At 39.9% G+C, this 20,751-nt stretch overlaps 1 protein-coding gene across 1 annotated transcript in view; it reads left to right on the forward strand.

Annotated features, from left to right (window-relative positions):
• ngfrb (nerve growth factor receptor b) overlaps positions 1–20,751 on the forward strand; it is a 152,362-nt gene that overhangs the window by 43,951 nt on the left and 87,660 nt on the right. The window contains exon 3 of the mRNA XM_020526767.2: positions 8,450–8,815. Coding sequence (XP_020382356.1) covers positions 8,450–8,815 — 366 coding nt within the window. The remainder of the gene's footprint in view (positions 1–8,449; positions 8,816–20,751) is intronic.

The raw sequence follows: 20,751 nt of genomic DNA on the forward strand, positions 1-20,751 counted from the left end.
TGAAGTGGCTATTTCACTTTGAAACCTGCTAGGACAGCCTGAAGGCATTGAATCAATTGGCTGCTCTCTTCGAGCAACTACCAGAAGGTTTTAACACCAACAGCTAGGAGTGCAACTGCAAGCCATGTTACTGATAAGCAGTGGTTTAAAATAATTTCTGCATATCATCTTTCATTATTGTTTCTCAGTCAAACAGGTTTTTGCCCCCTATTTTAATACACCAGAATATTTATCGCTCTGAAATTCTTTGTCCCCACACACCAGACTCCCATTCATTGGTCTACAATCCGTACCTCCCTTTCTGCAATGAAAGTGAAGACAATAATTAGCATCTCATAGAATTCTACAATAATCCAGTGAAAGAAGAAGACATGAGGTGCGTGGATTCTCTACCTGCTCTTTCAAAGAGCAATCTCGATAACCCCACTCCTGCTCTTTGCCTGTATACCTGCAAATACTTATTCAGTTCCCTTTTGAAGGCTACTAGGCATATTTATTTAAAAATTGCCTCTTTCAATCTACAAGGAGGTTAGCTCATACTTAGAACCAGATTATCTGAACAGAAACATATTTCAATAAAAGTGACGTGCTGCAGCTGCTTGAGATGTAAGAAAGAAACAGGAAGTACTCGGAAAACCTAGTAGGTCTAGCAGAACTTTAGTTTTAATTGATTCATGGGATGTTAACATCACTGGCTTGGCCACCATTTATTGCCTGTCCCTAGTTGCCCTGGAGAAGGTGGCAGTGGGCTACTTTTTCAACCCACTGCAGTCCATTAACTGTAGGTAAATCCACAATGGTAGTAGGAAGGGAGTTCCAAGATTTTGACCCAGCGACACCGAATAACGTCTGATATATTTGCAAGTCAAGATGGTCAATGGCTCGAAGCACAAAGTATTCCCATGTATCCATTGCCCTTGTCCTTCTGGATGGCAGTGGTCATGGATTTGGAGTGTGCTGTCTACGGAGTTTTGGCAAATTTCTTTAGTATGTCTCGGAGATGGTACATACTGCTGCTGCTAGAGTTGATGGTGGAGGGAGTGAATGTCTGTGCATGTGGTGCCAAACAAGCAGGCTGCTTTTTCCTGGAAGGTTCAAGCTTCTTGAGTGTTGTGGGAACTGCACCCATCCAGGCAAGTGGGGAGTATTCTTTCAAACTCCTGACTTGTGTGCAAAATTTGGAGAGTCAGGAGGTGAGTTACTCACTGCAGTATTCTGTGTCTCTGACCTGTTCTTGTAGTCACCATATTAATATGGCTAATCCTGTTCAGTTTCTATTCAATGGTAAATTCAAGGATGTTGGTCATGGGGGATTCAGTGATAGTAATGCCTGTGATGTTAAGGGTGATGGTTAGATTCTCTCTTGTTGGTGATGGTCATTGCCTGGCACTTGGGTGCCATGAATGTTACTCGCCAATTGTCATCCCAAGTTTGGATAGAGTATTGAGTTAGAGGATCAGCCATGATCATATTGAATGGTGGAGCAGGCTGGAAGGGCTGAATGGCATACTGCTGCTCCTAATTTTTATGTTTCTACGAATATTGTCCAGGTCTAGCTGCATTTGTGCATGGACTACTTCAGCATCTTAGAAATTCTGAATGGTGCTGTACATTGCACAATCAGCATACATCCCCATTTCTGACCTTATAATAGAGGGAAGGTCATGATGAAGCAGCTGAAGATGGTCAGGCCAAAGTCACTATCCTGAGGAACTCCAACTCCAGATATCCTGGAGCTGAGATGACTGATCTCCAACGACCACAACCATCTTCCTTTATTCTAGATAGGACGCCAACCAGCAGAGAATTTTCCTCCGATCCTCATTGACTCCAGCGTTGCTAGGGAACTTGATGCCACTCCTGATTAAATGTGGCCTTGATGTCAAGGGCAGTCATTCTCCCCTCACCTTTGGAATTCCGCTCTTGTGGCTGTGTTTGAACTAAAGCTATAATGGAGTCAGGGGTTGGGGGGGCTCTAACAGAATCCAAACTGAACGTCACTGAGCAGGTTATTGCTAAGCAAGTACTGCTTGATAGGGCTGTTCATGACAACTTCTAGAACTTTATTGATGTAGATTGTTAGTGTTTGACTGCATTGGATGTGTCTTGCTTCTTCTATGCAAAACATAGCGGGCAATTTTCCACATTGTTGGGTGGATTCCAGCATTATAACTGTACTGGGAGAGCTTAGCTGGGGGTATGGCGAGTTATAGAGCACAGATCTTCAGTACTATTGCCAGAATGTTGTTAGGTCACATAGCCCTTGTAGTATCCACTGCTTCCAGCAGTTTCTTGACATCATGTGGAGTAAATAAAATTGGCTCAATGCTGGCATCTATGATGCTGGTGCCCACTGCAGGAGGTCGTGATGGATCATCCACTTAGCTCTTCTGGCTGAAGATTGTTGCTAATGCTTAAGCCTTGTCTTGTGCAACACCATACTAGGCTGCAATTATTTAGGATTGGGTTGTTTGTGTAGCCTTCTTCTCCAGTGAAATTGTTTAATTGACCATCACTATTCGTGACTGGGCATCCTTAGAAGATAGCTGCATCAGGACTGCAGAGCTTAGATCTGATCAGTTGATCATGGAATTGCCCAGCTCTGTCTATCACATACTGCTTAAGCTGTTTGGCACAACTAGTTCTGTTTGGTAGCTTTACCAGGTTGACACCTCATTTTTAGATCTGCCTGGTACTGCTCCTGGCATGCCTGCTTGCACTCTTCATTGAACCAGGGTTTTACGCCTAGCTTGATGGTTATGGTAGAGTGGGGATATGCTATGCCATGAGGTTTCCGATTGCACTGGAGTATGATTCTGCTGCTAATAGCTCACAGTGCATCATGGAAACCCAGTCTTGAGTTGCTAGATCTGTTTGAAGTCTATCACATTTAACAAGGTGGTGGAGGGTATCCTCAGTGTGAAACCAAGACTTCGTCTCCACAAGCACTATGCCCTGGTGACTTTTACTAATACTGTCATGGACAGATGCGTCTACAGTGGGCAGATTGGTGAGGATAAAGTCAAGCATATTTTTCCCACTTGTTAGTTCCCTCACGACCTGCCCTAGACCACCAGACATCTAGACTTGAAATGCTGGCTTGCTCTCTCTCCACGGATGCTGCCTCACCCGCTGCGATTTCCAGCATTTTTTGTTTTCAATAGAGCATAGGCAATAATTTAGGACTGAAGCAGCTCAGTAGTGGTACTGATGAACCTTTCTTGGTGGTGGACATTGAAGTTCCCAATCCAGAGTACATTCTCCACCCTTGCCACCCTTAGCGCTGCCTCTAAGTGCCGTTGAATATGGAGGAGCTCTGAATCATCATTTGAGGGAAGACCATACATAATAACCAGCAGGGGATTTCCTTGCCCTTGCTTGACATAATGCCATGTAGCTTTATGATGTCCAGGGTCAATGTTGAGGATTCCTAGGACACTTCCCTCCTGACCACATACCACTGTGATGACACCTCTGCTGGGTCTGTCCTGCCAGTGGGACACAACATAATCAAGGATGGTAATGACCAGGTTCTGGGATATTGTTTATTTCCATGAGTATGACTGTCAGGCTTTTGCATGACCAGTCTGTGGGAGACCTATCCCAATTTTGGCACTAGCCACCAAATGTTAGTAAGGAGAATTTTGCAGCATTGTCAGGGCTGTGTGCACCATTGTCATTTCTAGCACCTTGGTTGATGTCAAATGGTATTGTTCAATCTTCAACCCTTTTTCTCCTTTTCTACTGGTTGATACAACTGACTAGCTTGCTAGGCTATTTCAGAGGCAGTTCAGAATCAACGATATTGCTGTGGATCTGGAATCAGATATAAGCCAGATCAGGTAAAGACAGCAGTTTCCTTCCCTAAGGGGCATTAGTGATCCAGGTGGGTTTTATGACAATTGACAATGGTTACATGGGCATCATCAGAGTTTTCAGATTTCTATTCTGTGGGGACAGTGAAAGACTTAACACTGAGTCCAATATGACTCTTCTTTGGAACCTTTTCTGTTTTTATTCCAACCACATTTCATTTTGAATGTTGGTGTGACCAAATTCGAATGATGCTGTGAGTTCTTTAGATAGATTTAAACTTGATGCTCTGGTGTAAACTGACTGTGCCAATCAGCTGCGTATTATGTAATGTACAGACAATCCTCACCTCCAGTTACCCCTCAACTGACACATTGAATATCTGCGTCCTCTTCTCCTCTTTAATGTTTAAGCTTCTGTCCACCCCATCGTTAGACCTAGGTGATATGTTTCACTTTATGGGTCTGATTAAATTCTATCAAAATGTATTTTATATTTCAGTATATCATGCCATTTTTTTCTGTAAAATGACAGAATCATGGAATCTATATCATCTGAATTCATTTAATTGGTGTGACTTGAGGAGTCAAAATTGGGAAGCTTGTGAACAGCCTTTTCATACTGTTAATTTCCATCCTATGTAGGTTCTCTGAAATGGTTTAGAAGTCAAATGTCAGGAGACATTTATTCATGAGCCTCTGACAGTAGCACCACGAGAACAAATGTAAAGTAATATAAAAGTAAAATAAACTTGTTTTGCGACAAATAAGTGACTGTCCACAAAGCCATTGGACAATTGTTCAACATGTTAGCTGAATACCCTCTCTCAGTTTTAGCATTTATTCTAAAGCATTAATTTCACTGTGAAAACAAGAGAAATAGCAATTTAATTCACATATTAGAGCCTACAATTATCTCTACCCTGAGGTAGCTTTAGATTTTCAGTGAAACAGCCATTTTTGTTGGCCTACCTTAAGCTCCAAGCTAAAAGCTGCAATTATTTTGAAGATTATCTTCTGTAATTAAAATAATCTTCTGCCACAAAATGCAGAAGAGATAAGCAAATAGAATATTTGGCAACAAATTTAATGTTTTAACTCTTGTATTTTTGATATCATAAATCTCAAAAAGCTAAAGCAGCTTATAAAACAATTTTACATGCACCAATTTACTCAGCAGTGACCATTAAGTTATTTGCATTGACAGCCATAAAATGCACTACAATGAGCTCTTGGCATTGGCTTTCAAATATAATAAAAACTTTTAAAGTAATTTATTTCCTGATGGGTATCAGCCAAAAGCAATACAAGACTCACTAGCTAATTCTGTTGCTGGATTTCATTTTGAGTTAACAACAATATTTTCTAAATTGTGAGGAGGAATCTTGTGGAGGTAATGGTGTCTCTCCTACAATCTGGGGAGATGGTGAGCGGCCCCTGCCAATTCTGAGGAAATCCTGTAGAACCAGGAACTAATCAGGCAGGGGAGAGGCCACCTATGGACCAGGATTGATCAGGATTGCAAGAGTGGAGGTCCTTCTTCTATCCAAAAGCTACTGGTTAGTCAGAGGCTGGTACTTCCGTTACTCAGTAGTGGCACAGGGGAGGCAAAGGTTACTGTAGGATAGACAATCATGGGAGGCCTAGGATCCTAGAGTGATTCAGGCTGCAGGTAAACAAAAGCTGAAAGGTTTTTCAGTCTAGGCTTTGTGAGAGGGGAGTCACAGAAAGATCAGACGGTGTGGCTCTTAGTGAGGCCTCTTTTTCTGATACTGGACCCCTCGAGCAAGTACTGAGGAACCACTCCTCTTACAACGAGGAAACGATAACCAGCCTGCATGACATTACTTGTCTTGCATGATAGATGGCAAAAGGTCCATCTGGAGCTGGATTGATACTAGTGGCGGTGGGATAGAGCCCTTCAGTGGTGATTAATTGACTGCTCAAATGCCTCAATTGTTGGTGGGATGATAGGTTGATGAAGGGCCTTTCTATTCTGGGATAGACGTGGGAAAGCAGTGGGATAATCAACCTACAATTCCTGCCTGACTAAATGTCCTTCCCAACCTCCAAACATGCTAACAGAGAGGATGGAAGATCACTCTCACTGTTTAGCCAGCTTTCATTCCAAAATGTTCTTACAACTTCTGATTTGATTGCATTTTAGTTTCAGTGTTTTTAAATAAATAAAGTTTTGTGAAGAATGATGTAGACTTAGAATAGTAGGCTACAATGAATTGCCCTATTTTTGATAACTGTAAGGCTGACACAATCTCCTCCAGCGCCTAATCACTAGATCTCTGTCTGTCTCCGGTGAAAAGGCCTTTAGGTTTGTAAACCAGGTCTTATGATGTACATGATGCTGAGTGCTCAAACCTCTTGGAATGTATTCAAATGGAATTGGCTACCTTAGCTTTTGGGGCAACTAGGGACTGAAGTTTCCATATAAATTTCACCTGGTCTCCAAGGTGGGTTGTACTTAAGCAAGGGTTAACATTTCTTTAATTTTGCTTTGTAAATAAAGCTCACAGTGTGCAATAGATCCTTAAAACCACTAATGATGTTCCAAATTAGAGGGGAAAATGTCCACAAATCTCCTTCTCCTTACATGACAGGTCACGTTATGTATGGGTCAGAGGGGGAGTAGGTAATCTCGTGGCAAAACCTGATAATGAATGTTGCTGACTCTAATAAGATTCCAGTCTAGCCATAATATGAAAAGCACTGTTCCTTAAGCAGGAATAACTTCAGTTTCACAGAACCTTGCCATTCAGACCAATTTGATTTCATGTTTCTGCTCTGCAAGAATCTCTCCCTATATAACTATATTCTTATATTCCTTTCCCTGTTGTGTGCTTGTCTAATTTCCCTGTGAATACATCCAAGTTATTCACCTTACCATGTGATCCCGAATTCCACATTTTAGGAGACTTTGGATAAAGAAAAAAGTCTTCCCTGTATTCCCTGATTCAAGCTAATGAGCTATTCAGCACAGTGTATTCGGTACTGGCCTTCATGCCTTGTTTCAGATCCAGCCTAGACTCAAGAGATTGAAACTTTCTGCTTTGACTGCTTTTTAAGATCCCTTGTAAGTTTCAGAGATTCTCATGTCCAATTATTATTCTTTTGTGCAATTCAAGGATGTCACAGGGTAAATTAACTATATCTATGAGTAACATGTTTTTCCAAACACTAAATTAGAATTTCAGAGAGGAAAGGATGGTCTCAAACATTGACAAATATATCCATATAATTTGCTGAATTGTCATGCTGATTTTTTTAAGTTGTTCGTTCATGGCATTTGGCATACTGGCTACACAGGCATTTATTTCCCATCCCGAATTACTCAGAGGGCAATTAAGAGACAACCACATTGGTGTGGGAATGTAGTCATATGTAGGTCAGGCCAGGTAAGGATAGCAGTTGCCTTCCCTAAAGTACAATAGTGAAACAGATGGATTTTTCAGCCATTAACAGAAATTACACAGTCATCGATAGGATTATGTAAAAAATTTCCAAACTTTTTAAATGGAATTGAAATATCAATATTGGTCCAGTGGGATTCAGATTGATGTTTCCAGAATATTATCCAGGGACTCTGGATTACTAATTCAGTGACATTACCACCATGCCTCTGCCATCTCCCTCTTTAGATTGTAGATTGAATTGTAGTCATCAACATTTTTCAGCCTCTGTGTATTTGCAAAGTAAGCGTCCACTGCTGGTCAAATTATAAGCTGACACAAAGTTGCCCCATCTAGAAATGAGTCAACTCAGACGCATACTGTGATTACAGGATTTTCAATGAAACACGTTGAAAACTGCACAGAATCTTGTGCATACTTGTTGTGTTGCAACATCTCCGATTGGGAATGCTGCTCTCTCTCTCTCCCCGCCTAGGGCAAAAGTGTAATCTGCACCAGAAAAGGCTGTGAATCAGAAGTATGTATCTTGGGGGAAAGATTTACAATTGAAGAGTAAACTGTACAGATCTCCAAATAGGAGACTATTTGGTTCAAATATTTGCTAATGTGTTGCTGGTATATTAAAATCTCATCTAACTGCCTTGTTTTCACCCCAACATTCTGTATCCTTCTTTAGTTTAAATGTTAATTAACTCTTCTTTTAAATGCTGTGTACTCAAAAACTGCAAATGTTCAATTAACTATGGCCTAATCATTGCTTTGTACAGGTTTATCATTGCCTTTTTTTTTGCATTCCAGACCTCCACTTACAAAACCCAAAATATTATATGGCTTGATCCATCCGTATTCACAAATTCATCGAGTTTTGTATTTGAACCATTGGGTTACCCTTACATTAACATGTTTCTCCTACACATTTAGGGAGGGCTTACATATTGTTGTTCTTTTAAATGTATCACTGTAAACGTCTCCTTCCCATATTGCATCCGCCATCTCTCTGCCCATTTTGTTGGTTGGTCCATTTGCTCACCAAATTTGGTATCTTCATGTAGGAGAACAGTAAAGAGTTTGCTATAAAATATATACCTGTTGCTAACTGGCTTAAGGTGTTGCAAAGTGTCTGTTTTGGAAATAAATACCCATGTAAGGAGCATGAAAAATGAAGACAACACATTCTTTCACTTATTTACTTTTGCTTTTCTCTCATCCTAGGTGTTGCTTATTCAGATGTTTCAAGCCACACTGAACCCTGCAAACCTTGCACAGAATGTTTAGGTACAAGAACCATTGCAATCCCTTGTATGGATAACTTTGATACATCCTGCATTTGCATGGACGGCTATTATGAGGATCCTGATAATGTGGGCGGAGAGTGCCTTAAGTGTGATCTTTGTGAAGAGGGATATGGGGTACTGCAACTGTGTACTGATAAACAGAATACCATCTGTGAGAAATGCCCTCTGGAAACCTATTCTGACCAAAAGAGCAGTGCTGATCCTTGTCTCCCCTGCACAATCTGTGAAGAGAATGAAATGCTGAGTTCAGAATGCACGCCTATCAAAGATGCATCATGCACCAGTAAGTCAAGTTTCTATTTTGTCATATGTGTCATTCACTGGAAATTTTTAAATGATGGGCTGGATTTTGTGATCAGCAGTGGCTGAATGTCAAGAGCCATTCATTACAATTACACTTGTCTACAGTGGTTCTATGAACTTTAACAGTGGAATTTCCAGTAATTAGAAAGCCATTTCAACACCATGCCCTTTACAGATGATCAGGAACCTGTGGTAACAGGGCATTAACTATATATCTCTTTACCCAATTAGTTAATATGAGGCACACAGCCTGAAGCAGGAGATATCTATTAGAATGGTTAACTCAGTGTCAGTATGTGAAATTAAGACAGTGATGTAGATGGAATAAAAATGCAAAAAGAAAATATTTAAGGAAAAAATTGATAGTGTTTTAAAATCACAATTGTTAAGAATGAGACTTTGAACTAATTTTCGTTTTCAGAGAGGTTGTGTGACAGTAAAATCTGTGAAATCTTTAACAATTACCTGGCACAATAACGGACAAGGTGGAATGGTTTCTGTTATTTTTGTGCCTCTCCAGTTCATGATAGTCATCCTTCCTTGTGTTTCAATGCTGAACCTCTTGTTGAGATATTGGTGCAGTACAGTACAGCTTCTCGACAAGCAGGGCAACTAATTATTTCCTTGTTGAACTGGGCATGTGTGGAGACCAGGAGGTTTTAGCCAATTTGGAGTTTAATAATGGTGGGTCATAGGCTAACTGGCATTTTACCTGAAATTGTTATTGTACAAGGGTGTGAAAGGATTAATGATGTGGACTGCATGAAGGACCGTCCAATAGGATGTTGCCCTGTGGACCCTGGTTGATGGTTACCTTTTGGACCTCAATAGAATAAGACCTAACATTGAAATCATCCTTATAGTCTTTGCAACAGTGTCTATAATACCAATGTAACATATAAATAGTTGATATCAAAATATAAACTAATCTTATTTAAGACAAGAGCCTTTTCTCTGTAACCCACAAGGTGGTTTTCCTTTATTATACCAGACCAAACAGACCCTGTACATCTCCACCAGGAAAGAGAATGGTGGTGGTAACTCTACAAGATGTGTCCGAAATAACTCCAGAGGTTGGTATCCTGTCACCAAGTCATTGTGAAGGTCCTTGACACTGATCCAACTTCATCAGAGCCAACTCTCAGAGTGAACAGAACCTCTGAAACTCCTGTTTATATCTGTTAGCCAGGGCTCCCTGACTGGACTGGTTTAGCAGTCCCAATCAGGGAACTCCTATTCTATGGATCCACCTGGGTGACTTCGTTCCAGTCACTACAGTATCTACCTGAAGAGAGGAATAAAAATGGCAGGGCTATAATGATAGGGAATTCAATAGTAAAGGGGAACATACAGGCATTTCTGCAGTAAAAGAGACAAAACAGCAAAAAGGGATGGAATGTTGACTCCCTAGTCCCAGGGTCAATGATGCTTTAGAATGACTGAAGGGGGGAGGGGACAGTGAAAAACCAGTTGTTATTGATATATATCAGTACCAATGATATAGGTTAAAGAAGGGATGAAGTCCTACAAACAGAATAGAGGGAAGTAAGTTAAAAAGTAGGACCTTAAAGGCCGTATTTTCAGGATTACTACTAGTGCTTCATACTAGCGAGAGTAAAAATAACAGGCTATACTAGATGAAAACATGGCTGGAGAAGTGGTGTAGGAAGGAGGGATTCAAACTCCTAGGCCATTAGGATCAGTTCTGGGGAAGATTGGCCTAGTGCAAACTGGATGGACTTTACCAGGCAGGACTAAAACCACTTTCCTGCAGTAGAGGGGTGGAGGAGGGGTTGCTGTTTGCTGGGATTGTCAGAGACCATGTAAACTAGAATGGCTGGAAGATGGGGACCTGAGACGGGAGACAGATGAGGGAGAAACAGGGATAGAAACAAAAGATAGAAAAGTAAGAAGCAAAGGTGGAAGACAGAAAAATCAAGGGCAAAAAAACAAATGGGGCATTGTGTAAACTAAAGTTAAGATTGCTCATAAGGTTAAAAAGACAATTCTAAAGGCCTCATGTCTTAATGTACAGAGTATTCACAATAAGTTAGATGAATTAGCAGCACAAATAAATATAAACAGTTATGATATAGCTGCGATTGCAAATACATGACTGTATAGTGACCAAGGATGGGAACTGAACAGCCAGGGGTATTCATTATTCAGGAAAGAAGGGAAAGGGGGTGAAGTAGCATTGTTAGTGAAGGAAGAAATAGCAGTAGTGAATAAGCATATTGGCTCAGCAAATCATGATGTGGAATCTGTATGGGTGGAGATAAGAAACACCAAGGAATAGAAAACATTGTTTTGGGTTGTCTGTAGGCTCACAAACAATAGTGGAGGTGTAATGGACAGCACTGAATAAGAAACCAGATGCATACAATAGGTGTACAACTGTAATCATGGGTGATTTTAATATACAGATAGCTTAGACAAACCAAACTAGCAATGGTATTGCGGAGGAAGATTCCGTGGAATGTGTATGTGATTTTCTTTTTAATACATTGAGGAACCAGAGAACAGGTTGGGTACTGTGCAATGAGAAAGGATTAATTAACAGTCTTGTTGAGTACAGTCCCTTAGGGAAGAATGGTCATAATATGGTAGTATTCTTCAATAAGATAGAGAGCAAACGTGATTCTGCAATGAGGTTCCTCAATCTGAATTAAGGGAACCATGAGGGTATGAGATGTGAATTGGCAAGCATAGATGGGGAACTAATAATCTCTGTAAAAATATCCATTTCTGTTACATTTTTCCCCTCTCAGCAGCGGCTACATATGAATGCTGGTGAGTATTGCTTCTAGAGATTGTACTGCAGTTGGGTGAATAGTTCACCAGTCCAGTATTCTACAGGAATGCTGCCCTGTTTTTGAGAATTTGTACCTTTGTTTTAGCCACAGTGCAACAAAAGCAGTTGACACTATCTGAATGCTGTTGCCCACAGTCACTTTGAACAAATGGTTTTGCTATGCCATCTCTGGCCACTGGCAATCCCCAGTTAATTGACCAGAGTCTAGCTGCAACAGCCAGCCATTGAGAGATTTGTCCATATTAACTGCTTACTCTACAATTCCCTACAATCTCCTCTGAGCAGGCAAGACACATAAAATGACATCATTGCAGGTGTGATACAGTCCTAACCTGTTACTGCACTATGCCAGGAATATTCCTTTTGGTCAATACCCATATGTTTCCTGCACATTGACACTTGAACTTCAAGTAGGTCTTTGATATCCATTTTTCTTAGTTGATTCAGGAGTTTAGTTCTGCTTCAACTTTAAGCACGTTATCTGAGCCTGTGTCAAATGCAGTCCTGAGGGAGTATTATAATGTGTTAAGATCAGATGAGGACAATTGTTCTGCTTTGTTATATTTAACGCTCTCCTGCACAGTCACAACAATTTCTTTAAGCATGTGGCTGTCACACTTTCATTAATCAAAATATAGGAAACAATTGTAAGGTTTTCTCGATTGAAAGAAAAAGGAATTTTATTTCCTACTACCTTCAAGAAAAGTAATAAAGATGTGTCATCATACACATTCCCAGGCACAATGAACAGAATAACAGAGAGACAGGGAGAGAAGAGCTTTCTGTATCATTGCTGTTATCTGTCAATGTTGCTGCCTGTTTCTTTTGTTGCTCAAAGGCTGCTGTTGAGTCTTCTGATGCCAGTGTCATTGTTTTATCCAAAAGTAGATAGTCGCAGGCAATACTTTATCTCTTACTGTGTGAATTTATTATACAAGGGTGAATAAAGCAGGAGATGCAAATTTTTTGATGCCTCACTGTGTTTCTGTCCCTCTTGATTCAAATGAAAGTCTCAATACAACCCATTTTGTATGTTCCCCGTGGGTTGTCTGCATTTGTCATGTGATCAAAGCAGTCATTTTAGGTCAGTTTCCTTTTCGTGTCCTTTTTTAAACCATATTTTAGACCATGAAAGTATCAGGAACAAAGTCCAATATGGAAGTTGAATATTGATAGTCCATTTTCACTACGATCATAATACATATCTAAGTGACTTTACTTCAATTAAATATTAAAGAAGGGCTCTATCTCACTTTCTCACTATGGTTCTGATAGCTGCTATGCACCCCATTGCCCTCTTTGAAGAAGAAATAAAAGAAGTCATTTAAAGATCTGGTCAACCTTTCCTCATCAGTCAACATCACCTAAAGTGAATTAACTTGTCAATCTCTTCGTGGGATCCTTCTGTGTAGAAAAATCATACTGCGTTGCTCATATAACAATGGTCATCTACTGAAGGCAAAATATTCTTGAATGTTTTTGAGATATGTGAAATCTTTCAATTCTTTTAATGGTAGGAATATATCCTTGATATTTTCTAATAGATTGTTCAAAGATGTTGTTAAATGTCTCTGGAACAGGTTGGGTTTGAACCCAGACCTCCTGGCTCAGAGGTAAGGATACTACTACTGCAGCACAAGAGCTTCTAGTTGTGTGCTCTATTTTATTAACTCAATTAAGGCTAATTAAAAGATTCTGACTAGGATTTTCCAATAATGATAGCTTAGCTACAAAAAGCTTAATTTAGTTTTAATAAAGATGGAGGGAGGCATCTCTGTCTTTTTCTTACTTTCTATTGCAATCTGCTCCTCTTTAGTCAGACCGTGTCTGGTCCATCAGCTTTGAGAACTTGGCAGCCATGTGAGTCTGTCTCTAGGCCTTTAGGGAGCCACCTCCACTCTCCACGCGTGAGTTGAGTTCAGGACCTGGGCTTGCTAACCCTCCAGGACTGGCTTGGAGTCTCCAGGTATTGAAAATCAATCTTCAGGACATTATTGTGTGCAACCCCGAAGAAAAATCCAAGGGACATATAAAATGATTGGGATCTTTTTTGTTTTACCTCCCCAAATATGGGGAATATTTAAAGTGGGGAAAGAAAAGGCTAACAGTTAAGCATCCTCCAGTTTAGTAATGAGTCTTTTTGCCGTCTAATTGACATGGGAATGCAGTGTATCACAAGAATGGATGGGTTGGTTGACTAATGGATAGACCATGGTGGCAGATCATACGTTGAAAGTCTCCAGGAAATAGATTCAATCACAGTTGACAGCACTGAAAACAATGCCCAACTCTGTAACCCACCCCTACAGGGCTAATCCAGCCTTCCGTCCATTTCATCAATTCCATTTATTTCTCTTTTATAGCACATCAGTCCCTTCTGACCTCATAAAGTTTCATTTATCTCATCCCCTTTATTTCTCTTGCTCCTCCTCACTTTCATTCCTTCTCCGTTTTCCGTCTCTGTATTAGTTTTCCTTTTCCTTTTGGCTTGCTATGACATGAGAGCTGCCAATAGGAGTTGCTGTGTGGTACCTCCTGCAGGCTGTAAAGCAGGTGACTTGGTAAATGATTGTAGGAATTGGGCCCAAATCAGGGCAACTGAAGATTTCTGAGATGCTTTTTGAGCCTCACATGCTATTCAGTCGTGTTTGTTTCATGTATTATTTATTTACAAATTGTGATTTAGGCTTAGAATGATTGTCTTGAACCATAGTTCTAATATATCTTAAATATGAGTCAACAATAATTTGTGCATTGTAATGTAATCTTGGGGTTATCTTTGAAGGGCTTGATGTTTAAAAAATAACACACAATGTATACATATATTTTAGAAAATTGGGGCTCGTGGCTGAATCGGTTACTTTTTACCCCTCAGAGTAGGTTCGAAGTTCAGCCCAGTCTGATGATACGTGTGTCCTTTTTAATGCAGTTTTTATTCAATCATGGGATGTGGGTGTCGCTGGCTGGGCTAGCATTTATTGCTCATTCCTAGTTGCTCTTGAGAAGGTGGTGGTGGTAAGCTGTCTCCTTGAACCGTGTTCTGTAGGTAGACCTGCAAAGCCCTTAGGGAGAGAATACCAGAATTTTGACCCAGTAACACTGAAAGAACAGTGATATATTTTCAAGACAGGATGGTGAGTCTCTTAGAGGGAAACCTACAGGTGGTGGTGTTCCCATGTATCTACTGCCCATATCCTTCTAGATGGAAGTAGTCATGGGTTTAGGAAGATGCTGTCTAAGGATCTTTGGTGAATTTCTGCAGTGCATCTTGTAGATGGTACACACTGCTGCTACTGAGCGTCAGTGGTAGAGGGAATGATGTTTGTGCGGCCAATCATATAGACTGCTCAGTCCTGGATGGTGGGTCAAGCTTCTTAAATGTTGTTCGAGCTGCACCCATCCAGGAAAGTGCTGGGGGTATTCCATCACACTCCTGAGTTATGCCTTGTAGATGGTGGACAGACTTTGGGGAGTCAGGAGGTGAGTAACTCGCAGCAGTATTTCTAGCCTCTGACCTGCTTTTGTAACCACTCTGTTTATCTGGCAAGTCCAGTTGAGTTACTGGTCAATGCTAATCCCCAGGATGTTGATTGTGGAGGAATTCAGTAATGGTCAAACCATTGAATATCAAAGGACAGTTGTTCGATTGTCGCTTATTGAAAATAGTCATTGCCTGGCATTTGTGTGGCATGAATGTTATTTGCCACTTGTCATTCCAAGGCTGGATGTTGTCCAGATCTTGTTTCTTGTTGCATTTGGACATGGACTGCTGCAGTATCTGAGGCGTGGCGAATGGTGCTGAACATTGAGCAATCATTGGCAAACATCCCTACTTCTGACCTTATGTGAAGCGACACATACAGTTCAAGTGGCCATGTGAACAGTGCACCAGCAATGTCTGGAACTGGAAATCAATGTGCCTACACTGCGTGACATGCATGGACCTTCTAAGCAGTCATGCAGCCATGTAGCCAATCAGCTCAGAGGCAACACTGGTGCTGAGCTCCAATGACATGCTTCAGATATTCTGTTTTGACCCCAGTCTAAAATAAAACCAGTTGATATGATGTTGAACAGGCAGAAAACAAAACCTCGTTCTCCCTCTCGGGTAGAATTCCATGAAATCTTGAATTGTTTTCTCAGGAATACTCTTTCTCAAGATAGATTTTTGGCAGAAATGATCTGAAATAAATATTATAGGAACATACTGGTTTAAAACTTGCTTTCATTAATTAGGCATGATCTCTGGCCTCCAATAAAACATTCACTCTCCATGAGTCATTTATTAGTACTGAATCTCAATAAATCATTGTCTGTATAAAGTCACTTATGCTGTTGCAGGCTTATTTCTATTGCTCCCATAGAGACTGTTAGTCAAATGCTCTGCTCTCTATGTTGGAGAAATCGATGATTTGAACTTCATACTTAGTCAGATGCTAAAATGTTACTGTAGCTTTTGATAGGTTAAGCAGATCGCTATGACCATGACTAGACTAAGATTTAGTGGTGGTTCTTAAATGATGTTAAAGTGTCAAACATTCTGAATAGTTTTCTAAGTGCAGTCATGTTTTCTGACCTGTGCAATATCATTTTGACATGGCACGTATAGATAACTATTTTCAGGCTGAGATTTTTCTTCTCACTCTCAAACTGTGAGGTGGTAAGTCAATAATAAGGAGAAGATGAGCACTGGCTTGTCCACTGTGACCTCATATCTTGCATCATTTATTCAGCTAATTAAAAAAAATCGCGGAATTCAAAAATGTTCTTAAGAGCTGTGCATGGAAGTTAGACTAAGTATGATGAGTGATGTTATAATTTGTTGAAGCTGAAATTGCGCCATTTGTTTTATTTAATAATTAATGCAGTGTTATTGAGGTTAAGGAACCAGTCCTGATGTCTTTTGTTTCCAGTTGAAGGAGTTTTATTGCTCTCTAGATATCTGAGAGAATAGAACATGAAAGGGTCACGGTATAATCACAAATGTAAAGTTTGGCAGAGAGGGATAGATCCTTCACAGTTGGCTGCAGTTCAGATGGGGAGAGGTATTATTGGGAAACCTCGCTGCTAGGCACATTTAGCAGCTTTGGATGAGTGAATAGTGGAGCAATGGTGATTTTCTATTAATCCTCAGCTGCCTGAAACCAAGGTCATCATATGAATCTGCACGTTTTGATGCTTTTGTAGCCATAGATATAAGGTTTTTGTTCAGACAGAGAGACGGAGGAGGAGGAGGCCGGAATGAGGAAGAGCTCTCAGTCGCACCAGTGTTGGCCATGGCCAGGTCTCAGGCTCGCATGATCTCGTTGTGTTGTTGTGTTTGCTGCTGTTGTGGAAGATGAGTGCAGAAAGATCGCACAGGTGTCATCGATGCAGCAGCAGAGCAGAGGACTCATGGTTGTGTGGCAAGCGTGGACTCAGCATGGGATCCAGCATAGGCATTGGCAACAGCATCGGTGAGAAATGGGTCCAATGGCGAAGAGATGGCACCTAAAGAGTGGGTATTCCTATGTTGGTGTGTCCGGTGCAGATGGTGGCAAAGTGTTGGAGGAAGCGTGGCAGCGCAAGGCTCAGGGTTCTCTTTCAGTTGTATCTTTTATCCTTTTTATTCTTAAACTATTGTTTTCTGTCATATCTTTTATTCTTTTTATTCATAAACAAATAAAAATGGCACCAGATTATGGACACTGTTGAAGCTTTTCACTGTATTTTACTTTAGTATTCACTGTAAAATGCAAGTGACAATAAATAAATCATTCATTCAGGTTTCTGTGACACTTAAGAAATACCCCTACACAAACATATTAAATTAATAAACTAATCAAACACCTTTCAGAATAAATAACTTAATAACAAGACACTTTAAAAATAGCATTTATGCTCTCAAAGGAAGGTAACATGTAAAAACCAAAAGAACTGCAGATACTGTAAATCAGGAACAAAAACAAAGTTGCTGGAAAAGCTCAGCAGGTCTGGCAGCATCTGTGAAGGAGAAAACAGAGTTAACGTTTCGGGTCTGATGACCCTTCCTCAAGGTAACATGTAGTTAGTTTTTCCAAATAAGAATGACTTTTGATACTTTTATTGAAAAGCACTAATATATGAACAAATGGAAAAGAGAAGAGAACAGTGACACATTAAGTAAATAAAAACTTGGATGTTTTTTGAAGTACTTTACTTGACCACTGGACATCTCAAAGCATTTTATGGTCAATTAAATGTTTTGGAAGTATAGTGACAACTGTAGTGTGGGAAACACAGCAACTAATTTGCACAGTATAAACTCCCACAGCCAACAATGTGATAGTGACCAAATGATCTATTTGTTGATTTTTGTGATATTGGCGAGATGACTGGGGACAACTTTCCTCCTCCTTTACAAAAGATTTCTATGGGATCTTTTATTATCATCTGAGAGGACAATGAGGTCTCAGTTTAACATCTGGTCTAAACGATGGCATTTCAGGCAGTGCAGCACTCTCTGTATAATGCACTTAAGTGACAGACTCAATTTATTTGTGCGCAAGTCCTAGATTGGGATGAGAACCCAGAGTCATTGGCCAACAGAATGAGTCAAACACCTGATACAAACAAAAACAGAAATTGCTGGAGAAACTCAGTTGGTCTGGCAGCATCTGTGGAGAGAGAACACAGTTAATGTTTCAAGTTCAATCTCCCTTCTTCAGAGTGTTCAGAATGAAGAAAGGCCGCAGGGCTCAAAATGTTAACGCTCTTTTCTTTTGGATCACTGGACTCGATGTTAATTGTGTTCTCTCTCTACAGACGTGGCCAGGCCTACTGAGTTTCTACAGTAGTTTCTGTTTCTGTTTGTTTCAGATCACCAGCAACAGCAGTTCTTTGTCATATTTTAGAATCAAACAGCTGCATCATTTTTAAAAGCTTGATCATTCATGGCAGTAACACTACTGAATAAAAATTCAGTCCCCAAGATAATAATATGTGATTAAAGAAGTGGCCATTGCTGCAATTAAATTCATCTGCATTTTGAAACTTTCCAAAGTTTATTGATTGAACTTGAAAAGCATTTGCATTTTTTTCTCAAACTTCAGTCCATTTATCATCATGCCAACGTGTTAGATAACTAAACCCAATGGTTATTAATAGTTCAACTCACGTAGCAGGTCCAGGATTAAACTGACTGAAACGGGAATGTAAACCTCATTTGAAAGAATTTTACAAATAATTCAAAATAATTCATTTATGATACAGTCAGTTTTTCTGTTTGCATAACGTTTGCAAAATCCAACATAAAATCATAACATGAAGGAGTGCAAATAATCTGGCAGTAACACAGGGGATACACATAGTCAACAGTTTGCGGCCGGAATGTAACAAATCAGATTTGTAAAAAAAAATTCCTTTACTGTTGTAGAAAGAAATTAAGGGAGATACATATCCTTAACTCGGGCATCAGCCAATGGAGGAGGATCTTTAGTGGAAGTAATTCTCACATTTACAAAGATGGCATTTATTGCAAATGCCATTTTATCAAATAGAAAATGACAATGATTGACTTGTATATGAATCCTAGGCTCTAGAATAAATGTAAATTTTATTATATTCATCCCCTTGGTATTTGTACATGATTTACTGTACCCTATCAATAGAAGAGCAAGTTATTTTTTGAATGATGAGAGCAGTGGTTAGGAAATTACAAAATTTGTCACATGGAGATATAGGAAGGTCTGTAAACCCGTATGCTAATCCTCACAATGAATGAGCAGGCACAAAAGGTTGATGCCTCACTTGTAGAAGGTTAATGTTGGGTTTCTTCTACAGGACTCGATGACAGTAAAGCCCTCTCAAAGTGAGACCAGCTTCTAACTTACACTAACTTCAAACATATTCTGACAACTGAAATTACATTGTGAATTATTCAGAGCTCAATAAATTCTCCTGCCAGGAAATTCTGCACTTCCTCTCAGTGGTTGAACATTTCCTAGTGGGATACGCAGTGAAATATTATCCTCATAACAAAATGTGTCTTACTGTTTGGCAAAATGAGGAATATCATGTGAAAGCAAGAAATTAATAGCAAACTAATCAGGTAATTTCATTGTACAGCACCTAATTTATAATCATAGAATCATTCTTTGTAATTGAGTAAATTTTAAGCTAGTAATTGACCATCAGTTACAAAAGACCTTTTGACTGTATGTCTCACCATTCAAGAGCCATTTGGGTTGATATAAGTATACTTTGAGGGTCACTATTCCACATCAATTAGGAAATGCAAGAAGGCAAGTCCTCCAGGAACTATGTCAGAAAACAGTTGACACCAGGTGAAGATGCCCCAAAAGCTTGTGAGTTCAAATAAACCTGTTGGACTATAACCTAAGGTTGTCTGATTTCTGACCTTGTCCACCCCAGTCCAACACTGGCACCTCCACAACATGTCTCCAGGAACAATCACAGCTAGTATGGGGGTTGAAGGCACAGAAGCCATTGTTAGCATCTTTCTGTATCACACTGTAGCCAGCAAGCCAGCTGAACTCATTGACCCTCTGTAACATAAACTAGTGCCACAGAATCATTCGTAGTTTGGCTACCTGCACCTTGGTGATAAATTGACAATAGGTGGGCCAATCTGATGAAGGAGGCCACAGGTAAACTACAGCACTCTATTTAATTCTGGTCACAAAGGAGGTTTAGACAGTATGTTGCAGAGTCACAAGACTTATCCTGTGTTAAATTCCTGTGTTATGAACAAAGACTAAACAAGATTTAGACTTTTCAGCTTGGAAAGAAGGCATTGGATCTTATCCAAGACATAGAAAAAGTAAATCTTCATAATTTGCTAGTGAGAGAAGAGTAAGATTTGGTATTTTTGGATAGAAGAATCTGCCACCATTGCTTTTTTTTTCCTTGACTGGTCTCAGGGCTATTTGGTGTGCATTAGCAGAGGAATAGCTGCTAGTGAGTCTTAAAGAAAAGAGGTTCTTATTTTAGAAAGGTAATCGCATGGTAGCAATTAGGTACAAGGTATATTAATTAGTTAGACTATTTCAAAGACTATCAGGAGAGATAGGTGATGAGATCTAGAGAGATTCTCCTAGTTTCTCCATCCAAGACTTTATGAT

The sequence above is a fragment of the Rhincodon typus genome, chromosome 30 (assembly GCF_021869965.1).
Source record: "Rhincodon typus isolate 14 chromosome 30, sRhiTyp1.1, whole genome shotgun sequence".
Taxonomy (NCBI): Eukaryota; Metazoa; Chordata; class Chondrichthyes; order Orectolobiformes; family Rhincodontidae; genus Rhincodon; species Rhincodon typus.